The 17,578-nt window shown below is 48.9% G+C and overlaps 1 protein-coding gene across 4 annotated transcripts in view; it reads right to left on the bottom strand.

The window, feature by feature from the left end:
* Nucleotides 1-8,584: 8,584 nt before the first annotated feature.
* USO1 (USO1 vesicle transport factor) overlaps nt 8,585-17,578 on the bottom strand; it is a 57,495-nt gene continuing 48,501 nt past the window's right edge. For all 4 annotated transcript variants that reach the window (XM_075929349.2, XM_075929351.2, XM_075929350.2 and 1 more), the window contains 6 exons: nt 17,393-17,556; nt 16,464-16,553; nt 15,024-15,113; nt 13,062-13,154; nt 11,642-11,857; nt 8,585-9,578 (listed from right to left, as the gene is read on the bottom strand). In XM_075929349.2, the coding sequence (XP_075785464.2) occupies nt 9,501-9,578; nt 11,642-11,857; nt 13,062-13,154; nt 15,024-15,113; nt 16,464-16,553; nt 17,393-17,556 (731 nt within the window). In that variant the 3' untranslated portion in view covers nt 8,585-9,500. The remainder of the gene's footprint in view (nt 9,579-11,641; nt 11,858-13,061; nt 13,155-15,023; nt 15,114-16,463; nt 16,554-17,392; nt 17,557-17,578) is intronic.

Raw genomic sequence — 17,578 nt, 5'->3', positions numbered from 1 at the left:
ATCCCCCGGCTCGGGCCCCCATTGGGCGCTGCGGGAGCGGCCGGGGCCAATCACCGCCCCGGGCTCCAGCCCCGAGCCAGCCAGCGCGGGCAGAGCGCGCACCGGGCGGCAGCAGCGCTAGGGGGCGCCCTCGCGCCCCGCCCACAGCTGAGCCCGCGCCCTCTGCCCCGCCCCGCGCACAGCTGAGCCCGCACCACCAGGATCCAGGTTCTGCGGGTTTCAGTGGCTGCCCCTACGCAGGAGTGGGTGACAGGGCATCATGTGCATCATCCTTGTCTTTATGCCCGGTGTCCGGCCCGGAGCTGGGGCGTGGGCCTTGCCGTGCTGGGGGTGCCAGCCCCTCTCCTGGCCGCCGAAGAGATCGGAGAAACCACACTGAGATCCCCAGCACTGAGCAAGAGTCCCAGCTCCCAAAATTGGATCTGTTGTGAATATATTTCACAGTTAACCAACGTGTGGTCAATCAGCTGTACCAATCACCAACACTTCTCTCTTCCACAAGGGCCAACCCCTGTTTGCCTGGGGCCATGTGAGTGATGGAAAATTCACTGCACCAGGCATGAACTAGATGGAACCTAATCCAGTCCCTAAGATGTGCCAGGGACTGCATTTCTGGCTCTCCTTGTCCTCTGGTGTTCTGAAACAAACCATGGTCCTGGCAACCCAAGGGCCAATGCACTATACCAAATCAGTAGGTTCTGATAACCAGCATCCAAGAGTTTAAAAAGAGCTGGCTTAAGAGCTCAGTAGACCATTAATGTTGATTTTCAGTAAGTCTTGGAGCACTGGGGAAGTTCTGAAAGACTGGAAGAAAACTAAAGCTGTAACATTATTAAAAGGATAAATGAGGCAACCCAGGTAATTACTGGATTGTCTATCAATCCTAGACCAAGATAAAGAAGCAGCTATTTAACATCTTTATCAACAACTTGGAAGAAAACAAAATAATCACAGATAAAGTTTGCAGATGAGATGATGCCTTATATATTAAAAAGGTATATACTTGCACTGCGGTCGAGATGGATATAGGACACAGATTTATTGAGAGTCTCTGGGTAAGGATAAAAGAGGTAAAAAAACAAGGGTGAGGTCATAGTAGGGGTCTACTACAGACCACCAAAAAAGAAGAAGGGGTGGATGAGGTTTTTTTAAACAACTCACCAAATCATCCAAAGCACAGGACTAGGTGGTGAGGGGGGACTTCAACTGCCCGGACATCTGTTGAAACAGCAGGGCATGGATTATCCGACAAGTTCTTGGCATGTATTGGAGACAATTTTTTATTTCAGAAGGTGGAGAAAGCAACTGGGGGAGGCGGTTCTGGATTTGATTGTAACAAACAGGGAGGAACTGGTTGAGAGTTTGAAAGTGGAAGGCAGCTTGGGTGAAAGAGATCGTGAAATGATGGAGTTCACAATTCTAAGGAATGGCAGGAGGGAGAACAGCAAAATGGATTTCAAGGCGGCAGAATTTAGAAAATTCAGGGAGATGATAGGTAACATCACTTGGGAAGAAAAACATCCCTAAGAGGAAAAACAATTGAAGATTGTTGGCAATTTTTCAGAGACATTAATAAGGGCACAAGAACTGGACACAATACTCCAGTTGAGGCCTAATCAGCACAGTGTAGAGTAGAAGAATTACTGCTTATCTTTTGCTTAGAACACTCCTGTTAATATATCCCAACCTGATTGCTTTCTTTGATAGGATAACAAGCCTTGTGGATAAGGGGGAAGCGGTAGATGTGGTATACCTAGACTTTAGGAAAGCATTTGATACAGTCTTGCATGACCCCATTAATAAAGTAGGGAAATGCAACCTAGATGGGGCTCCTATAAGGCGGGTTCATAACTGATTGGACAACTATTCCCAGAGAGTAGTTATCAATAGTTTGCAGTCATGCTGGAAGGGCATAACTCAGGTAGCTAGGAGGTGTTGACAGGGAACCAGGAGAGCCATTGGGAGAAGGTGTTGAGATTTGAATTGCAAGGGGTACCTGCCTGCAGTTTTTCTTTGTGGCTAAGTCTACACTGCTGCTTTTTCCGATTCTTTTCTCGAAAGAGGCTTTTCTGACATTTGGCCCGTCATGAAAGGAGGAATACAGGGGCTTCTGAAAGAGTGTGTTTGCTCTTCTGCAAAAAAAAGTGGAAGAATAAGCGCATTCCCTGGATGAGGAACAGTTTTTCCGAGATACCTCTGGTATCCTGGAAAAACTGTGTAGTCTAGATGTTGCCTGTGTGAGTTTTAAGCCAGGAGTTGGGGGAACAAGATGAATTGAACCAGGCAGAAATACCATGCCTACAAAGAATACTGGGCATGAAAATGGACCGGACCTTGAAGCATAGATCGTGAGTAGATAGGGAAATGTCTATTTCAACATGATCAGGTTATTTTCTTTGTTTTGCTGTTTGGTTAAATTTCTCTGTGCTAAGTCCATGTGTGTCCCCCCCCTCTGCCCCATGTTGTAACTTTAAGCTGTATCCCAGGGGTGGAATTTCTCTGTATTTTTAAATTGCTCTTTTCTCAGTTGCTTTAAAACACCTAGCAACCAAGTATGCTTTATCAAGTATATCTTTCTGTTTTGTTACTAAAATCACCTTTTTTAAGGCGATGATTTGATTCTTGTGTCCTGGAAGGTAAAAGGAGGTCTGTGTATGCATGCCTGAAACTCACAGCTATCTGAGATTACAGTTTGTTTTCCCTCTCTTTTTTTGTAAGCTCTCTTGTTGAAGAAGAGCTTGGGGTACCCCCCTGGAAGAAGTTCCAAGTGCTTGTTCCCGGGCTCAAGAAGAAGGGGTTTTTTCACTTGGTGGTGGCAGCCTATCTCCCAAGGCCAGGGAATCTGTAACGTTGGGGAGCTTTTACGCAGAATACTATAGAGGCAAGGTATTGCTTAAGGTCTCTTGTGGGCCCCCACCTTCTGCACTCAGAGTGCCAGAGTGGGGAACAGCCCTGATGACCTGTAGCTCCGAGGGGGTGTTGGCCCTGTGCTTCATTGGCAATAAACCCGGCTGAGCGCCTTCGCCACCGAACCGAGCCTTTCTCACAACTAAAGGGAGGGCTGCTGAATGAACATGCTGCGCTGTGGGCTGTGGGCTGGCAGCCTGGGCAAGGCGGGGGGACTGCTCTGTGCCCCTGGAAGCAGTGCTCCTTCCCCAGGTAGGCCTCAGTGCTGCCCGCAGCATGCCGTGCGGCGCTCCGTCATGATTTAAAGGGCCCAGGGCTCTGGCCGCCACTGCCACCGTCGCAGCAGCCAGGAGCTCCGGGTCTTTTTGTTTCACCGGGCCCCAGGGCAGTTGTCCCCCTTTTGGAACAACCCTGCCGCAGCAACACACCTCAGCGCTCTGCCAGCCTGGTACCGCTCAGCAACTCAGGCCCCTGCTGCGAGGGGAGTTCACCTCAGGCCGGCACTGACGGGTTCGGGTGGCCCATTACCCATCCCGGAGAGCCCCGGCTGTTTATAGACACCAACGACAGGGTGGAGGGGAAAAACAGGCAGCCCTGGCGTGGGTGGGGGGCGGGCTAGGAACAGGCAGGGTTGGAAAGCATTTCAAAGCCTCCTTGTGTTAAACAGACTGGCCAGATGCACAGCTACAACCACACTGGAGCGGGAGGCTGTGACAACAGCCTCCAGCTTCGCGGCTGGAGCCTGTAAGCACTTGCCTACCTGCCTGGCATGCCGGGCTAGCTAATTCCCTGGCAATCAGCTGGGTTACACAGGGGAGGAAAGCTAAGCTTGCGTGTGGGTGGCTGTAGGCCAGGGGCACATCCATCCAGGTAAGTGCACCCACTGGCTGGCAGCAGCCCAGCCTCACGGTGCTAATCATGGCAGGAGCCAGACTCCTCCCTATCTGATGCTGCTGAGAGCTACCTGGCAAAATCCAGCACCATCACCTGGCTCCTCTGCGGCACTAGAGCAGCACACAGCAGCCAGGCTACACCTGTGATTCTAGCCAGAGAACAGGAGATGGCAACAGGCGAGTGCTACAGTTATTAGCAGAGCTTCCCGGAGCTGCTCGCTGTCCCAGAGAGCTGGGCACCTTCCTCCACATCTATGACAAGATCCAAACAGAAGAGAGCTTGGCTGCACCTTGACTTCTGTCCAGCGAGCGACGGAGGCTTCCGCAGGCTGCAGGGGGTGCGTGCTGCTCCCTGTGCCCCGTACCTGACAGCAAAGCTTGCAGGAGTCACGTTTAAAGCTCCCTCCAATGGCAACATTTCCACCTGCACCTAGGGGTAAAAACCACTTCCGTCCCATCTGCCACGATCCCATGAAGCCAGCCTCTGAACCGCCTGGGACTTTTGAAAAAGGGACGTAGGCCCCCCAGGTTCACTGCTTTTGAAAACTCCTGCCCCAAAGCTGCTCTGCCAGTCCCCAGAGCAGCTGGCTGATGCCGGACATGCAGCTCTGAGGCAGCTGACCTCTGTAGTGGGTGGAGTAGTGCCCCCTGGAGAGTCCCCAAAGCACCAACCCTGCTCTCACCTGCATCCACAATGCCCGGAGCTTTGGGTGCAGCTGACATGGAGGGAACCCCTCAGCCAGAGCTGCATTGACACAGGAGAGGTTTGCTGAACCGTGTTCATGCTGCTGTCTAATCCGGCACTGCCGCCCACAGACTAATCCTAGGGATGGAGCATGGCCTCGAGTCAATGAGCATGATACAAAGGTGCCAGTACATGATGGATGATGAGCAGGGTGGGCTCTTGGGCACCTGGCCACAGGGAGGCCACAGGGAGCAGGCCTGCAGTCCCCAGCTCCTGAGCAGCTGTCATGGTGTAGCAGCCTGGAAGGGCACAGGGTGGAGTGAGTGACACTAACAAGTCCTCTGAGCATCCTCTCATTGGTGTTCAGAAGTGGTGGCACTGACCCAGGCCACGCCTGGCAGGACAGCTGGAACAGCAAGGGCCCAGGTCCAGTCACCCAGCTGAGCACGGCATCCATAGTGGTAATATGCCATAGAGCTGGAAGGGACCTTGGGAAGTCATTGAGTCCAGCCCCCTGCCCTCATGGCAGGACCAAGTACCATCTCTGACAGACTTACCCCACATGGCCCCCTTAGGGATTGAACTCACAACCCTAGGTTTAGCAGGCCAACGTGCAAACCACTGAGCTATCTCTCTCCCTAGTTAGTGCAAGGAGCCTAGAGCCAGGATCGGACAGGTCATGGGTGGCAGAACTTTGCTTTGAGCAGTGACTTTGGGGCTTGTGCTATTAGTTTTATTGTTGCAGTTTCATTGTGTCTCTTCGGTCTGTGGGAATCTGTCCCTTTAAGAACAGAGCCTGGCTGGACACAGTGGCTGTGTCTAGACAGGCAAGTTTTTCCGCAAAATCATCTGCTTTTGCGGAAAAACTTGCCAGCTGTCTACACTGGCCGCTTGAATTTCCAGAAAAGCACTAACGATCTCATGTAAGATCATCAGTGCTTTTCCGGAAATACTATGCTGCTCCCGTTCGGGCAAAAGTCTTTTTCCGAAAGACTTTTGCGCAAAAGGGCCAGTGTAGACAGAGCAGTACTGTTTTCCGCAAAAAAGCCCCAATTGCGAAAATGGCAATCGGGGCTTTTTTTCGGAAAACCGCGTCTAGATTGGCCATGGACGCTTTTCCACAAAAAGTGCTTTTGTGGAAAAGCATCCTGCCAATCTAGACGCGCTTTTCCGAAAATGCTTTTAACGGAAAAGTTTTCCGTTAAAAGCATTTTCAGAAAATCATGCCAGTGTAGACGTAGCCAGTCTGTTTGAGAGAGAGCACAGTGTGTGGGAGATTGTATTGTGTGACCAGGGAGAGGGAGACCCTGCCTGAGCCCCAGAAAGTTAGACGGTTGTTTAATAAACACCTCTTTCCAGAGAGCAGCCTCGTGCCTCAAGGGATAGCTCTCGCATTCGTGAGAGGCTCCATAGCTTGGGGGTGCTGCTACTGCACTACCGAGCCTTTCAGCAGGACGTCAACACCTTGAATTATTATACGTAGTGATCAAAAGTTCTGCCCAGGGAATGGATGTTCGGTGAGCCCAGTCTGAGATTAATTTGGTGGGTCACCCTCCCTGCTCACAAACTATCCTTCTGTACAGCTGCTGGCAGCAGCATCACCTTCGGAGCTGGGCAGAGGGGGAGTGGCGGCTGCTGGCCAGGAACTGAGCTCTAAAGGCAGAGCTACTGCCAGCAGCAGCACCGAAGTACAGATGGCACGGCATGGCATTGCCACACCCCTTACTGCTGCACTGCTGCCTGCAGGGCAGAGCCCTTGGTTAGCAGCTGCCACTCTCCAGCTGCCCAGCTCTGAAGGCAGCAGCACAGAAATGAGTGACATGGGTATGGCGTTGCCACCTTTACTGCTGCTGGCAGGGGGCTGCTGGAAGAGCTAGGCGCCTGGCCAACATCCCACCCCCGCTCTCCAGGCAGAAATCAGGGTGGCAACTCCCTTTTGGGTCAGAGCCCCCAGTTAAAGAGACCCTGGTCTCTCCCATGCAGTCTGTACAGCACAGGGTAAACACGTCCAAAAGGGACAAATTTCATGGGAGGACACCGCATTTCGCGGTCCGTGACGTGTGTGCACGGCCAGGAATTCGGTGGGGCCCTGATTGTGGGGGAAGGGGTGGTGGTGTACTCATGGGTTTGGCTGTGTGTTGGCCCCTTGCTGCCGCTTGTAGCTCATTAATCCCAAAGCCTAAGGCTCATTTGTAACTGATTGCAGTGCCGAGGCTGCCTGCACCGGGAAACGTAGGGGCATAGCTCTACGGGCATACACCTCTAGTCACGCCAACTCCCCCCGTGGGCACTCTGATTCTGGAATCAAACCAACTTCTCTGGCCAAGGCTGTGTTGTTCTGAAAGCAGCAGGAGCTAAACCGGGCCAGACATATTCTGGGACAGGCGTGTCCACACCAGCAGTTACTAGGGTACAGCTACGCTGGTAATGCCTCCCCCTGTGCATGAGGCCTCCGAAAATAATGGTCAGAATTGCCTCTGAAAATTCACCCCTTACTCAGCGAGCCAAACACCACTGAGCTGGCACAGAGCAACTGCTCTGCTCACACAGTGCAAATGCCCGACCTGGGAAAGAGAGCTTGGGTGGGGTGAACCAGCGTGAAAGGGAACAGCCCTCGTGTGGCATGCTGAGCTAAAGGCAGGATGGGTGGGAAATCTGCTGGGACCTTTCCCCGGCATGCTGGGGACCTAATACCAGGGCAGCATGGGGAACCTCCCACCCTTCCTTCCAGGGCACTGCATTGTCAATCAAGGCAATAGTAGCCACTGCTTACCAGTCATGGTTCCGGGCTTCTGTGGGGCCAAAGGACTCGGTACCGAGTCACTAGCTGGCACCATTGGTGCTGCTTTAGAGGAGCAAGATCACAATTTGCAGCTGCCTTTCCCCCATAAGTACCAACCTTACTGAACCTGTGCACTTAGGGTCTTTAGGTTTATCGGTGGTACCAGGATCTGAGGAGACCACAGTCTTGGGGGTGCCTAGTTAAGGTCGGTGGGAACAGAGCTCCCCAACCTGGCCAGGGACCATTGTTTCTCGTAGCCTGCTTTTTGGGAGGAATCCAGATTTCCTCTTTGAAGTCAGAGAGTTTTGAGTCGAAGACCCCGATGGAATTGGCCTTCTCAGGAACTGCTGGGGGGTGAGGGAAGGAGAGGAAAGCAGGGAGGACTGCAGGGCCTAGGTGAACTTTCCATCATGTCATGTCTTCATTGTGTCATGGTTTTTCCTAACGATTGATTTTCATTTCAGGGACAACGTACTCTTTTGAAGCACATGTGATTCTTCAGGAATGGACCTCACCGACTGGAACCCTTGAGAAGGGACCCAATTTTTGCCCCTGGGCGAGCCAGGCATGCCCTTTTTGGGGTTCCTGAGAAGGAACACAGCACTAAAGACCGGGAGTTCGCTATTTTAATAAATTAGAATTTTTTACCTTTCTTTTATTTAGCAAAGGGAAGTGTTACTGCAGGTTAATGGAGACGTTGTGAATTGTACTATTAATGGAGAAACAAAAGTCGGATGGAAATAAGGGACTGGATCTTGCTAACGGTCTGTCTCAGGTCAAAGATGGCTGAGAAGGAACTGAGGGCAGGTTATCATGGTGCTATTTAGTACCAAGGGGGAGCATGAGACAGGGGAAAAGTGCATGAACAGGCCAAACTGCTCTGCCGGGGTGTTCGATCCTTACGCCTCCCTCCCACAGACTTCAGTGAGCGTGAGTACGAAGAAACTGCAGGAGCAAACGCTTTTTCTAATTTTAGGATGGTTTCACCCAGGAGTTATTAAATACACACAAGAGCATTTTGAAAACAGCCAACTGTTTTCTTTCACTGGTCTAAATCCTCCTTATTCGGGTTAGGATATACTGCCATGGCTTACGGCGGCATCTTGGGACAGTCCAAGAGAAATTTCATTCCACAAACTGCTAAAAAGCTCAAAAACTGACCCTGCACCATCCTGGTAGCTTGATGAGCTAGGAAACGAGAGAGGTTAAAAGGATGTTTTCCAGCCAGACTGGCATTTTTAAGCCACTCTGATTCTAGTGTAAACAACTAGTGCAATAACCATTAAAAACAAGAGAATTAAATGACTGAATACTAAATGGACATAATATCTATTTTTATTACCAAAACATGAAATTTATGAATTGTTTATTAATTTTGTTCTTTTAAAATCTATTCTCTTATCTCCTCAGCGGAAGAGCCAATAAGTTACATAAATCAGGTTGTATTTTCACTTCTCTACTCAAGAACACAACAGAATCATTGATGATGACCTGGTAGCACATTTAATCTTTAGGATGAGTTGTGTTTTGCTTTGTTTTTTTTTAAATATTGCGATGTTCAGCTTAGAAATGCTACTCTCCTGTTGCGAGTCTCTATGCAGCTCTCTCCTCGTTATCAGCATAATGTTGCCATTTCCTTGGGTATCGTCACTGAGGTACAGACTGCAGGGCAGCCATTTCAGGGGTCAAGGCACGTGACACTGTTCGGTTCAATTGGTTTTAGTAAAGTTGAACTGGAAGCTGATGGGGGTGTACAATCCCCGATTCACCCGGCCCGCCCCTTCAACCTAGCCATGTAGTGAAAAGGAACGCCTGAGTTCTGACTGGCTCCATGCTGGCTGCAGAAGCAAGGATTCCATTCCATAGCTGTCCAACCAAATACGGATGCATTTAATCAGCTCAGAGTTCCCCCAAATGTTAAAATGAGAGACAAACGCACAGAACTTCCGTAAACGACAATGAACTAAGGCCATAGCATTGTCACCCCATGCTTTAAACGGCATCTAAAGCAGCTTCTAAACTATTAGAAGTTGGGATGCTTTTGTTTAACTTAGCAGTGATTTCTGTTTCACTTATGACGAAGGTTTCCAAACACTTTGCTTCAGAAAATCAGAACATTATTTCCCCATTTGCTTCCATAAGCGGATGCTTTAACTTTGTAGGTCAACAGAATTAGTTTAATTTTGTATTACAATGTAACTTCTAAATTTCTTGTGGGGACGCTAAAGCACTATTAGTCTTCCTCTTCCCCATCCTCTTCTTCATCTTCATCACCTTGGTCTCCAGATTCAATATCATCCTCATCTTCCACCTGAAAAGAAAACCAGGAATGTCTTTTGAGAGATGCATGAGCCAGAGACCAAACAAACTACCAAGGAATGAAAAAAAACAAACTTAAAAGTACCACAGCAATTGCACTTATATTAATATTTCAACTTCTAAGCCTCATCCATCGTGGATCACTGCACTGCTTCTGATATCAAAACTAAGGAGTCAACACCTGAGGTCTGAGAGTTTGATTTAGTCAGGAAGACTGTGGTGTGGCAGGAAAGCAGGCGATATGAACACAGAACTTCCCGGCATGGTCACTGAGTAAGCTGTCCTCCATGCCTCAGTTTCTCCACCAGTAAAATGAGGCTACCCATCACACTGGTGGTGAAGAATTAATGTCTGTGCAATACTTTGAGCCCTCTAAATGAAGCCATTAAGTGTTAAGATGTCTTCAGCAACTTGATGACCCACAAACTTTCCACAGAATGTTGAACTCTTGCATAAACTCGGCCCAAAGTTTGTAGACGTATGAAACAGAAACGTTTCCTCACGTTTCTTTCAAAACTGTCTTGACTTAGGACACGACAAACAAGTGTAGCGCGGCCAAGAGAGGTAGCACATGCTACCAAAAGGCTAGCCCTTAACACTGAGAGGCACAGGACCTAGACAAAGACATGAAGTACTTGTATTCAAACAGGAAATCTAACCAAAAGTTCCCTGGCCAACCCCATTAGCCCCAAAGACACATGTGATCTGATGCACATGCCCAGTTGTAAATTGTGGTAGGGGTTTTGTCAGATGTGATGATCAGTCTAGTACGTACACATGTTGGGTTATTATTGGGCACTGTGGCAGGTCTCGCCGGGGCCTACCTGCTCAGAGACCAGGACAGAATAGTCATACTTGCTTTGAAAGGCAACTGTTAATCCATGTGGAAGAAAACCAAGTCCTCACACTGCGTTTGTAAGCAACAAGTCAGAGGCAGTTTATTTTCGAGCAATTGCAAGGGAAGACTGCAGTTGGACGGGGGCGGGGGAGAGTCCCCCTTCCTCAGCAGATCTTCAAATACAAGCAGTGAAAAAGGCAATATATATACCTTCCCGTTACATACAACAACGGCTAGAAATTATCTACCTGCCCACCTTATCTCAAGCTTCCTGTTGGAGTCAACATTCCATCTTTATCTTTTAGAGCAAAGTGAAGACAGTGTCCCTTGCAATTCTCACTCTCGCATTGCAAGGCCTCAGGGTTAGCCTGAGTCTTGCTCTACTGTTAACAAATAAAGGAGATGGCTGTACACAAATTCCCTTTTTCCTTTCCCTGCTTCCAAACCCAGGACAGGTTTCTGCACACAAGAGCTATCTGGACCTATTTTCTGGGCCGCATGTGATGGCAACATGCTGAATGCAACCAGCTGTTATTCCAGTCCATAAGCCTCCCTGACGAAGGTTCTTAAAGAACACGCTTGTGAGGAGAAGAGAAATGGGCCGTGCTGTGTGTCCAGGTGGGTGTAACAGTCCCTGTTGGTCTCCACTGTGGCAATACGTCATGGAGAGAAAGACGCAAGCAACCAGGTCTGCAGCTGTTGGGCTATGTAGGTTAAAACCAACTCATTAAATTCCACAGTAAGATCCCAGCAAGCCAGTGCCAACCACAGGGCAATTGGCTCCCAATGTGCAGCTCCATTTAAAAAGCAGGCTGCAGCTTTCTGAGTAGGGCTTAATGGTGGTAGTTCCATGGAGAATGCAAGGCAGCCAGCAAACCTGAAGGTGAAACAAGCAGGCATGGGCATGGTTGCGGCTAGGTCCCTGCAGGGAGAGACATCACACACTCCTTGTACCAGGTGCATGTGGGGAAAAAAAGGTACTTTTGGCCCCAGCCGATACCTAGTTTGGCCCATGATCTAACAGCACCCCCAAGCTGTGCACCTGCATTACTTATGGCAAACAGGAGCTACGGGGGGAAGTTCTGCCAACTCTTCTGGCTGCTTCCAGTCCCACTAGCTTATCAAATGGAGATATTTGGAGCGACAGAAGGCAAAGGGAGTAGCTATTGGGCACTCAGTAACACCTCGGAGCCTACTTCACGGGACACTTATCTTACCGGTTCACCAAGTTCCTTGAGCTTGTTCTTCAGTGCAAATATTTTCTGATCCTGATCGGCGAGAAGCACCAGGAGGTCGTCCTGTTCTTTTTTGGATTCGGCGACTTCAAGAAGAAGTTTGCTTTTCTCATCTTGCAAGACAGCGACTGTGCTGTGGACTGAGTCCAGGTTCTGATGGAGCGAGGCTCTCTCCTCAGCCAGAGCTTTCACTTCATTCTGGTACGTCACAAAAACAGCAGAGTCACTTGCATCTCAAGCAGTCAGTTCATTCAAGTCACTCAACGGACCATTCATGTCAGCTCAACGTTCCTGCCTCTGCTACCCACTCAAAGCCTGGCGCCTCAGTTCTCCAACCCCCACCCTTGCAGTGTCTGTCCTTCAGGAGCGGATAGGTCGTGTGTAGAGATTTAGGACTCTGCTCCTGCCTTCAAGCTCTCGGCTGCTCCTTCAGCTAATGCAGCAAGGCCTGTGCTTTCAGATCCAGAGAGTGAAGATTAAACACTACTTTGTTTTAGGAAGGCTGCATTGGGTCATGACCCTCATGCTGTTCACAACTCCCGAAGGGAAGAACTACAGCTGACCGACCCCGCAGTGTTAATCCCGGTGCACAACACGCTCCGGCCCACGCCCCAGTCTGGGTGGAAGAACTCAGGATCCCACCCCAAGGAGTATGGACACAAGGCCTCATAGCTGGGGTGGGGAAGTCTGGAGACTAGAGAGAGGCTCAAAGGTGCATCTAGCCTTTAACAGTCAAGCACAAGTCCTGGCTTCAATTGCCAAGACAATCCAGGCAGGACGCTGCTATTTCAACTGCAACTCCTGCCGTTTAACGCAGCTTAGAAGTGAGCTAGAAGCCACTTTCAAGCTGAGTTTGGCTTCTTTGCGCTCTGTGTTGAAGGAAGGCATGACAAGGTGTGTACACGGGCACCATTTTGTTTTAGAAAGCTCAGGAGCGACAAGCGCCCTCTGGCCCAGTTTTTCTGACTGTCTCCAAACACATATTTCGAGGAGACACGTTTGGTGCTCAAACATTAGAGGCCCAAGAGTATCCTATCCCTAATACAGGCCCTCTCTCTGCCCGTCACGGACGTGAAAACTCCATTTTCTTAACATGCATTTAACATCAACTAAAAATCCCTTTCCTAGCCTCAGTTGTGTAACTTTTCTTTTTGATTCTTGAGGTCACCTCTCAAGCTCTCCACACCAAATCTGTCAGGACAGACGAGAGCGGAATTTCTAATGTGAAAACAAACAGGAAAAAGCCTAAAGATCTGTTTATATCGTTTTAAAAAAAAATCAATCCTCAAAATCATGAAGTACCCCAAAAGCTTTCCCTGTTCTGGCAGGTCACTCAATAGTGACCATAACTGAAAAATGAGTGTGGAGCCATTTCAGGTTTTGTGTTTCACCAGTGACCAACCTTCAGTTCTTTTATCTCTTGCAACAATCGGCCCTCCAATTGACTGTTCTTGGCTGCATCGCTGTCACCCAGTCCAGGGACTGACGCTGTATTCTGTGGAATAGATAATCAACATCAGGAGCAATTACGGTTTCACTTCAACTACACTGCTGTGCCTGCTAGCCTCTTAAAATCTCATTCGTAACTACTATGGGTCCTTTTTTTCCCCATACCTTAAATAATTATTGCTCATTCAATTGCATAGGAAGACGGCATCCATTAAAACACACTTGATTGTACGTACGGTGCAAGCAACAGATTCAGGACTAAACACAATGACGACACTTTTTTGGACCTTGTTATGTACAAGATGAGTTTAAAATATTAAGCTACTTCCTCCCGGTGCCTTAAGCGATACAGGTTTGCAAAGATATTAGGAATGTTACTGGTAACGGGTTAACTGGTCACCTGGCAAGCGCCACCTTCAATAGGTGTTGCTTACCGTGTCATGGTTAACCGGTACCCAGGGAGCAGCCCTCCTGGATCTCTGCACAGGGTTGCTGCCTCCCAGCCGGCTCCCAGAAGCCCACCCCAGTTTAATTGGTTAACTGGTTAAACTTTAATTAGTTAACTGGTTAAAAGTTAACATAATTTTACATCTCTAAATGGTATAACACATGGACTGGTTTGGAGAAAGTAAATTCCTTCACTTCTTATTAGATATCAATTGAGTGATGTTATTACAGTCAATACACTGATAGGCTAAATGAGAGGAAAATAAGGACTCAGCATTTAACTGAAATGAAGTGGAGTTAGTGGAGATACCGCAAGATAGTGTAAAGAAGGTATCACTGTGTCAGATACATGTATATAAAAAATGTTAAGAGAATCACAGACTCATAGAACTGGAAGGGACCTTGAGAGGTCGTCGTGTCCCGTCCTCGGCCCTCACGGCAGGACCACGCACCATCTAGACCAGCTCTGGCAAGTGTTTATCTAACCGGCTCTTAAATCTCCAATGATGGAGATTCCACAACCTCCCTAGGAAATTTATTTCAGTGCTTAACCACTGGAATAAATTGCCTAGGGAAGATGTGTGTATGTATGTGTGTGTATGTGTATGTGTACAATCAACAGTCTTAAGAAAAAATAAAAGGGAACATTTTTGCTTTCTGCCTGTCTCAAAGGTTGTAAAAATCAGAAAGTTGCTTTGTTATCTACAGTGGATTCTTGGATAACAGGGCAAAGCAAACCCGACTATGTGTGATTTACCAGCCATCCTCAAACCTCCCGAGGAAAACAGACTAGGGAGGATGGACAATGACTGAACAGAACTTGCCAGCCAGTAACCCCAAGGGCACAAGAAGCAGATGCGTCAGGATGAGACCGGAAATGAGGGAATATAGGAAAGGAAGGAAGAAACAGCTGGACCGAATAAGAAGCTGGATCGTGATGACTAAAAACAGATAGATAGGGAGGTACCAATTAAATGTGAGCAAGGTAAGTAAAAATGTATCCGTTTAAAAGGGCTTGGGGCTAGTATGTGTTAAAATAAATTTAGAACAGAATGTTTATGGGTGTGTAAGAATCTGCGCTTATACGGGGTTAAGAGGCAAGAGATAAAGGATGTGGTGTTTAATGAAGGAGGGTTGAGCAATTCAGGATTTACACCTGATCAAACCAGGATGGATTTGATTCCAGAAACAGGCCTACCTGTGACTGGCCAGCTCAACATTACACTGTTCTGCTGTACTCATGCTTTCGGCTTGATTAAGATGGCACTAGATTGTCCTAAAATCCCGTATTAAAGCTTTCAAATCGTTCAGGTGTGTCCCTGTGCTTTTCACCAGCCGTGGGGCTTGTCCTCGACAGGCCCTGGCTCATTAGGAATGACAACAAAGTGAAAAGAGCGAGAAACATTTTTCTACAGTTTAATCACTACAGGAAGGATCAGGAAAGGGTGCAAGAGTCCTATGGCATTACCATTTGTTGGAGCAGCTCCTGCTTCTCAGCCTGAAGTTTAGAGATGTCTGTAGCTTGTGACTGTATTTGGATCCTCAAGGCTTCTAGCTCCTGTGTCAAAAAACCCAACGGAATTTAACTTCTCTGAATAGGACTTAAATAAGGACGAAAGTTCAGTTCCTCTGGGGAAGCAAAAGCTACACATTATTTACCACATGATTCCAAGTTACTTGAGGGAGGAGCGAGAGGCATAGACTTGAAGTTTTGTTCAATGGCTCTCAGGGCCCCACTATACCAACTGTTCCAGCACCCCTAATGAGAGACTTAGTTGTCCACTAATTCCACAGCAGCCACTTGTCTGGGCACACTGACACAGTCCTCAGGAGCATGGTCCCAGCTCCATTAACAACCTCATGCAATTGCTAAGTAGCCAAATGTTTTGTGTGGCATGTGAAACTTCTGAGTCACCTATTTGAGACTTGGCACTTTTTTTTTAAGCTTATCAGAGCATCTCTTCATAACTCTCCCAGATGCTGCTTTTCTATAAGCATGTTGCAGAAACCTTCCTATGCAAGTCATCTTAGATAAAGGATCTTTCAGTCCAAGTCCTGCACCTATAAATTTTTTTTTTAATAGGGATAAAATTCGTAGCGGGATACTTTCAGACCTGGTGGACTTCTTCACTCGGTCCGTGCTCTTTTCCCAGGTGGAAAGGGCTCAAAACCCTACATATTTATAATGCAAATCAGGAGTTATGTCAGCGTTGAGCAACCTAGGCTAGTGAGTGGACCGCAAGATTGTCATACCCAAGACAATCGCCCAGGATAGGGTAGTTTTGCTAACTGTGACTGTGTACTTAGAATTTGTGGGGTGTGCTGATTGCACTGTAGCAGCGCTTGGACTGGATACTGTGCGAGTGCACGGCTTTTACAGTACAAGTGATGTGCAATCACCATGTACCTCACGGCCCCTGCCCTTGCTTGCAGGAAATACCAATAGGAAAAAAACAATTTGGATAGAAACCAGCAGAAACTGGCCATGCTGCGTGTGGGCAAAGGTAAACAAAATGTCTCGCGGGCCACACACGGGACCCAATGGGCCGCAGGTTGCCCACCACTGATTTGTGTGATATTTTCTGTTACGCAACTGCAAATAGGCAATCAGGCATCTTCAGAATTTCAGTGTAACTTCCTCCAAAGGCGTCATTCATCTCAACACACTAGTTACTCTGATTCTTTTCAGGACTCACAGTTCGGATGCCCCAGGATTACTAAGATTAGCACATAAAGTCTAAATAGTCACGCACTTGGGAACCAATCTTACCAGCCAATGGGAATCTGGCCTATAACCTGGTTCCAATCCTCTGGCAGCTTTGCCCAATTGAGGACTGCACACGCTCACTCCCATGTTACGAACAAAGGAAGTCTGGACTCGGTATCGGACAAAGCCTCAAGAACTCACCCTCTGTAGTTCATTAGCATGCTCCAATCCAGCAGATGCAGTGATCTGTGACAACTGCTCTGTTCTTCCTGTTTCTGGCTGCAAAGACGTCTGCGACAAGAGGAAAAGCGACCGTGTAACACGATTTACTAGGGGCTATCACAGGGCTAACGCAGTTCTTCACCCCTACCTACGGGAGTTCTTTGACACAGACTTCACACTTTCACACCCACGGTGGATGCAGTGACAGCACAGCCTGCATTCACGGAAAGCTCTAGAAAGCAGGACCCATCATAGTGAAGGCATACCAACCACCTCGTTTCCTTCCCTGCCCCCTCCCCACAGCCGCGCGGGATTACTAGCACTCTGGGGGAGGGGGGGAGAGAGTGAGTGCGTTGGGAGCGCAATGGGCATCTCCCACTTGGGTACACGCAAGTCACATTCATTACTTTGTCTGGCCTCTGCACGCTCCCTGCCCAAGGGCTTGGGCAAGCAGGAAGGCGGATCAGGACTACCGTGGATACTCTCAGCTTGAGGCAATGTGCCCGGGGGGGGGGGGACGTGCCTCCATGAGCTACTCTGCCGGCACTGCTCTCTCTGTTTCCCTTGGCCACAGCACCTTGCCCCCGACCTATGGGAGCGGGGGGGCCATTACTCGCAGGCAGGTGCAACGCCCCGAGACTCCCGCTCTGCACACACTTAGGGCCACAGTGGCCGCCTCTGAGAACGAGCCAGCAGCGTGGGGCTGGGGCAAACAGGGGGCCTGCTGATCGCGATCGACTGGGTGGTGGCCACTGTGCAAACAACTCGGGGGCCACGTGTGCGGTCATCAGCGTCTGCCTGGCTCACGAGAACTGTCTCTCGCGCGCTGGCAGGGCCGTTGGGAAGCCCTTCCAGCAACACGCGCTGAGCTGCGTACGGAAAGTCCTCCCAACGCAGCCATGACTTACCAAGTTTTCAATCACTGAATCCTTCTCTCTCAGCTGCCCTTGCAACACTTCGTGCTGACGTTTCAATTCGTCTATCTCCTGTCGCAATTTGCTGAGTTCTTCTGGTTGGATGCCATTCATCTGGGGCAAGTCACCGTGGGAGCTGTGATGCTGATTGTCCTTTCCTAGGGGCCAGATATTTGAAAC

The sequence above is a fragment of the Pelodiscus sinensis genome, chromosome 4 (genome assembly GCF_052426305.1).
Source record: "Pelodiscus sinensis isolate ZL-2025 chromosome 4, ASM5242630v1, whole genome shotgun sequence".
In the NCBI taxonomy this organism is placed as follows: domain Eukaryota; kingdom Metazoa; phylum Chordata; order Testudines; family Trionychidae; genus Pelodiscus; species Pelodiscus sinensis.
Note: the sequence above shows the minus strand (reverse complement) of the source record. Positions and strands in the feature narration are given on the sequence as shown.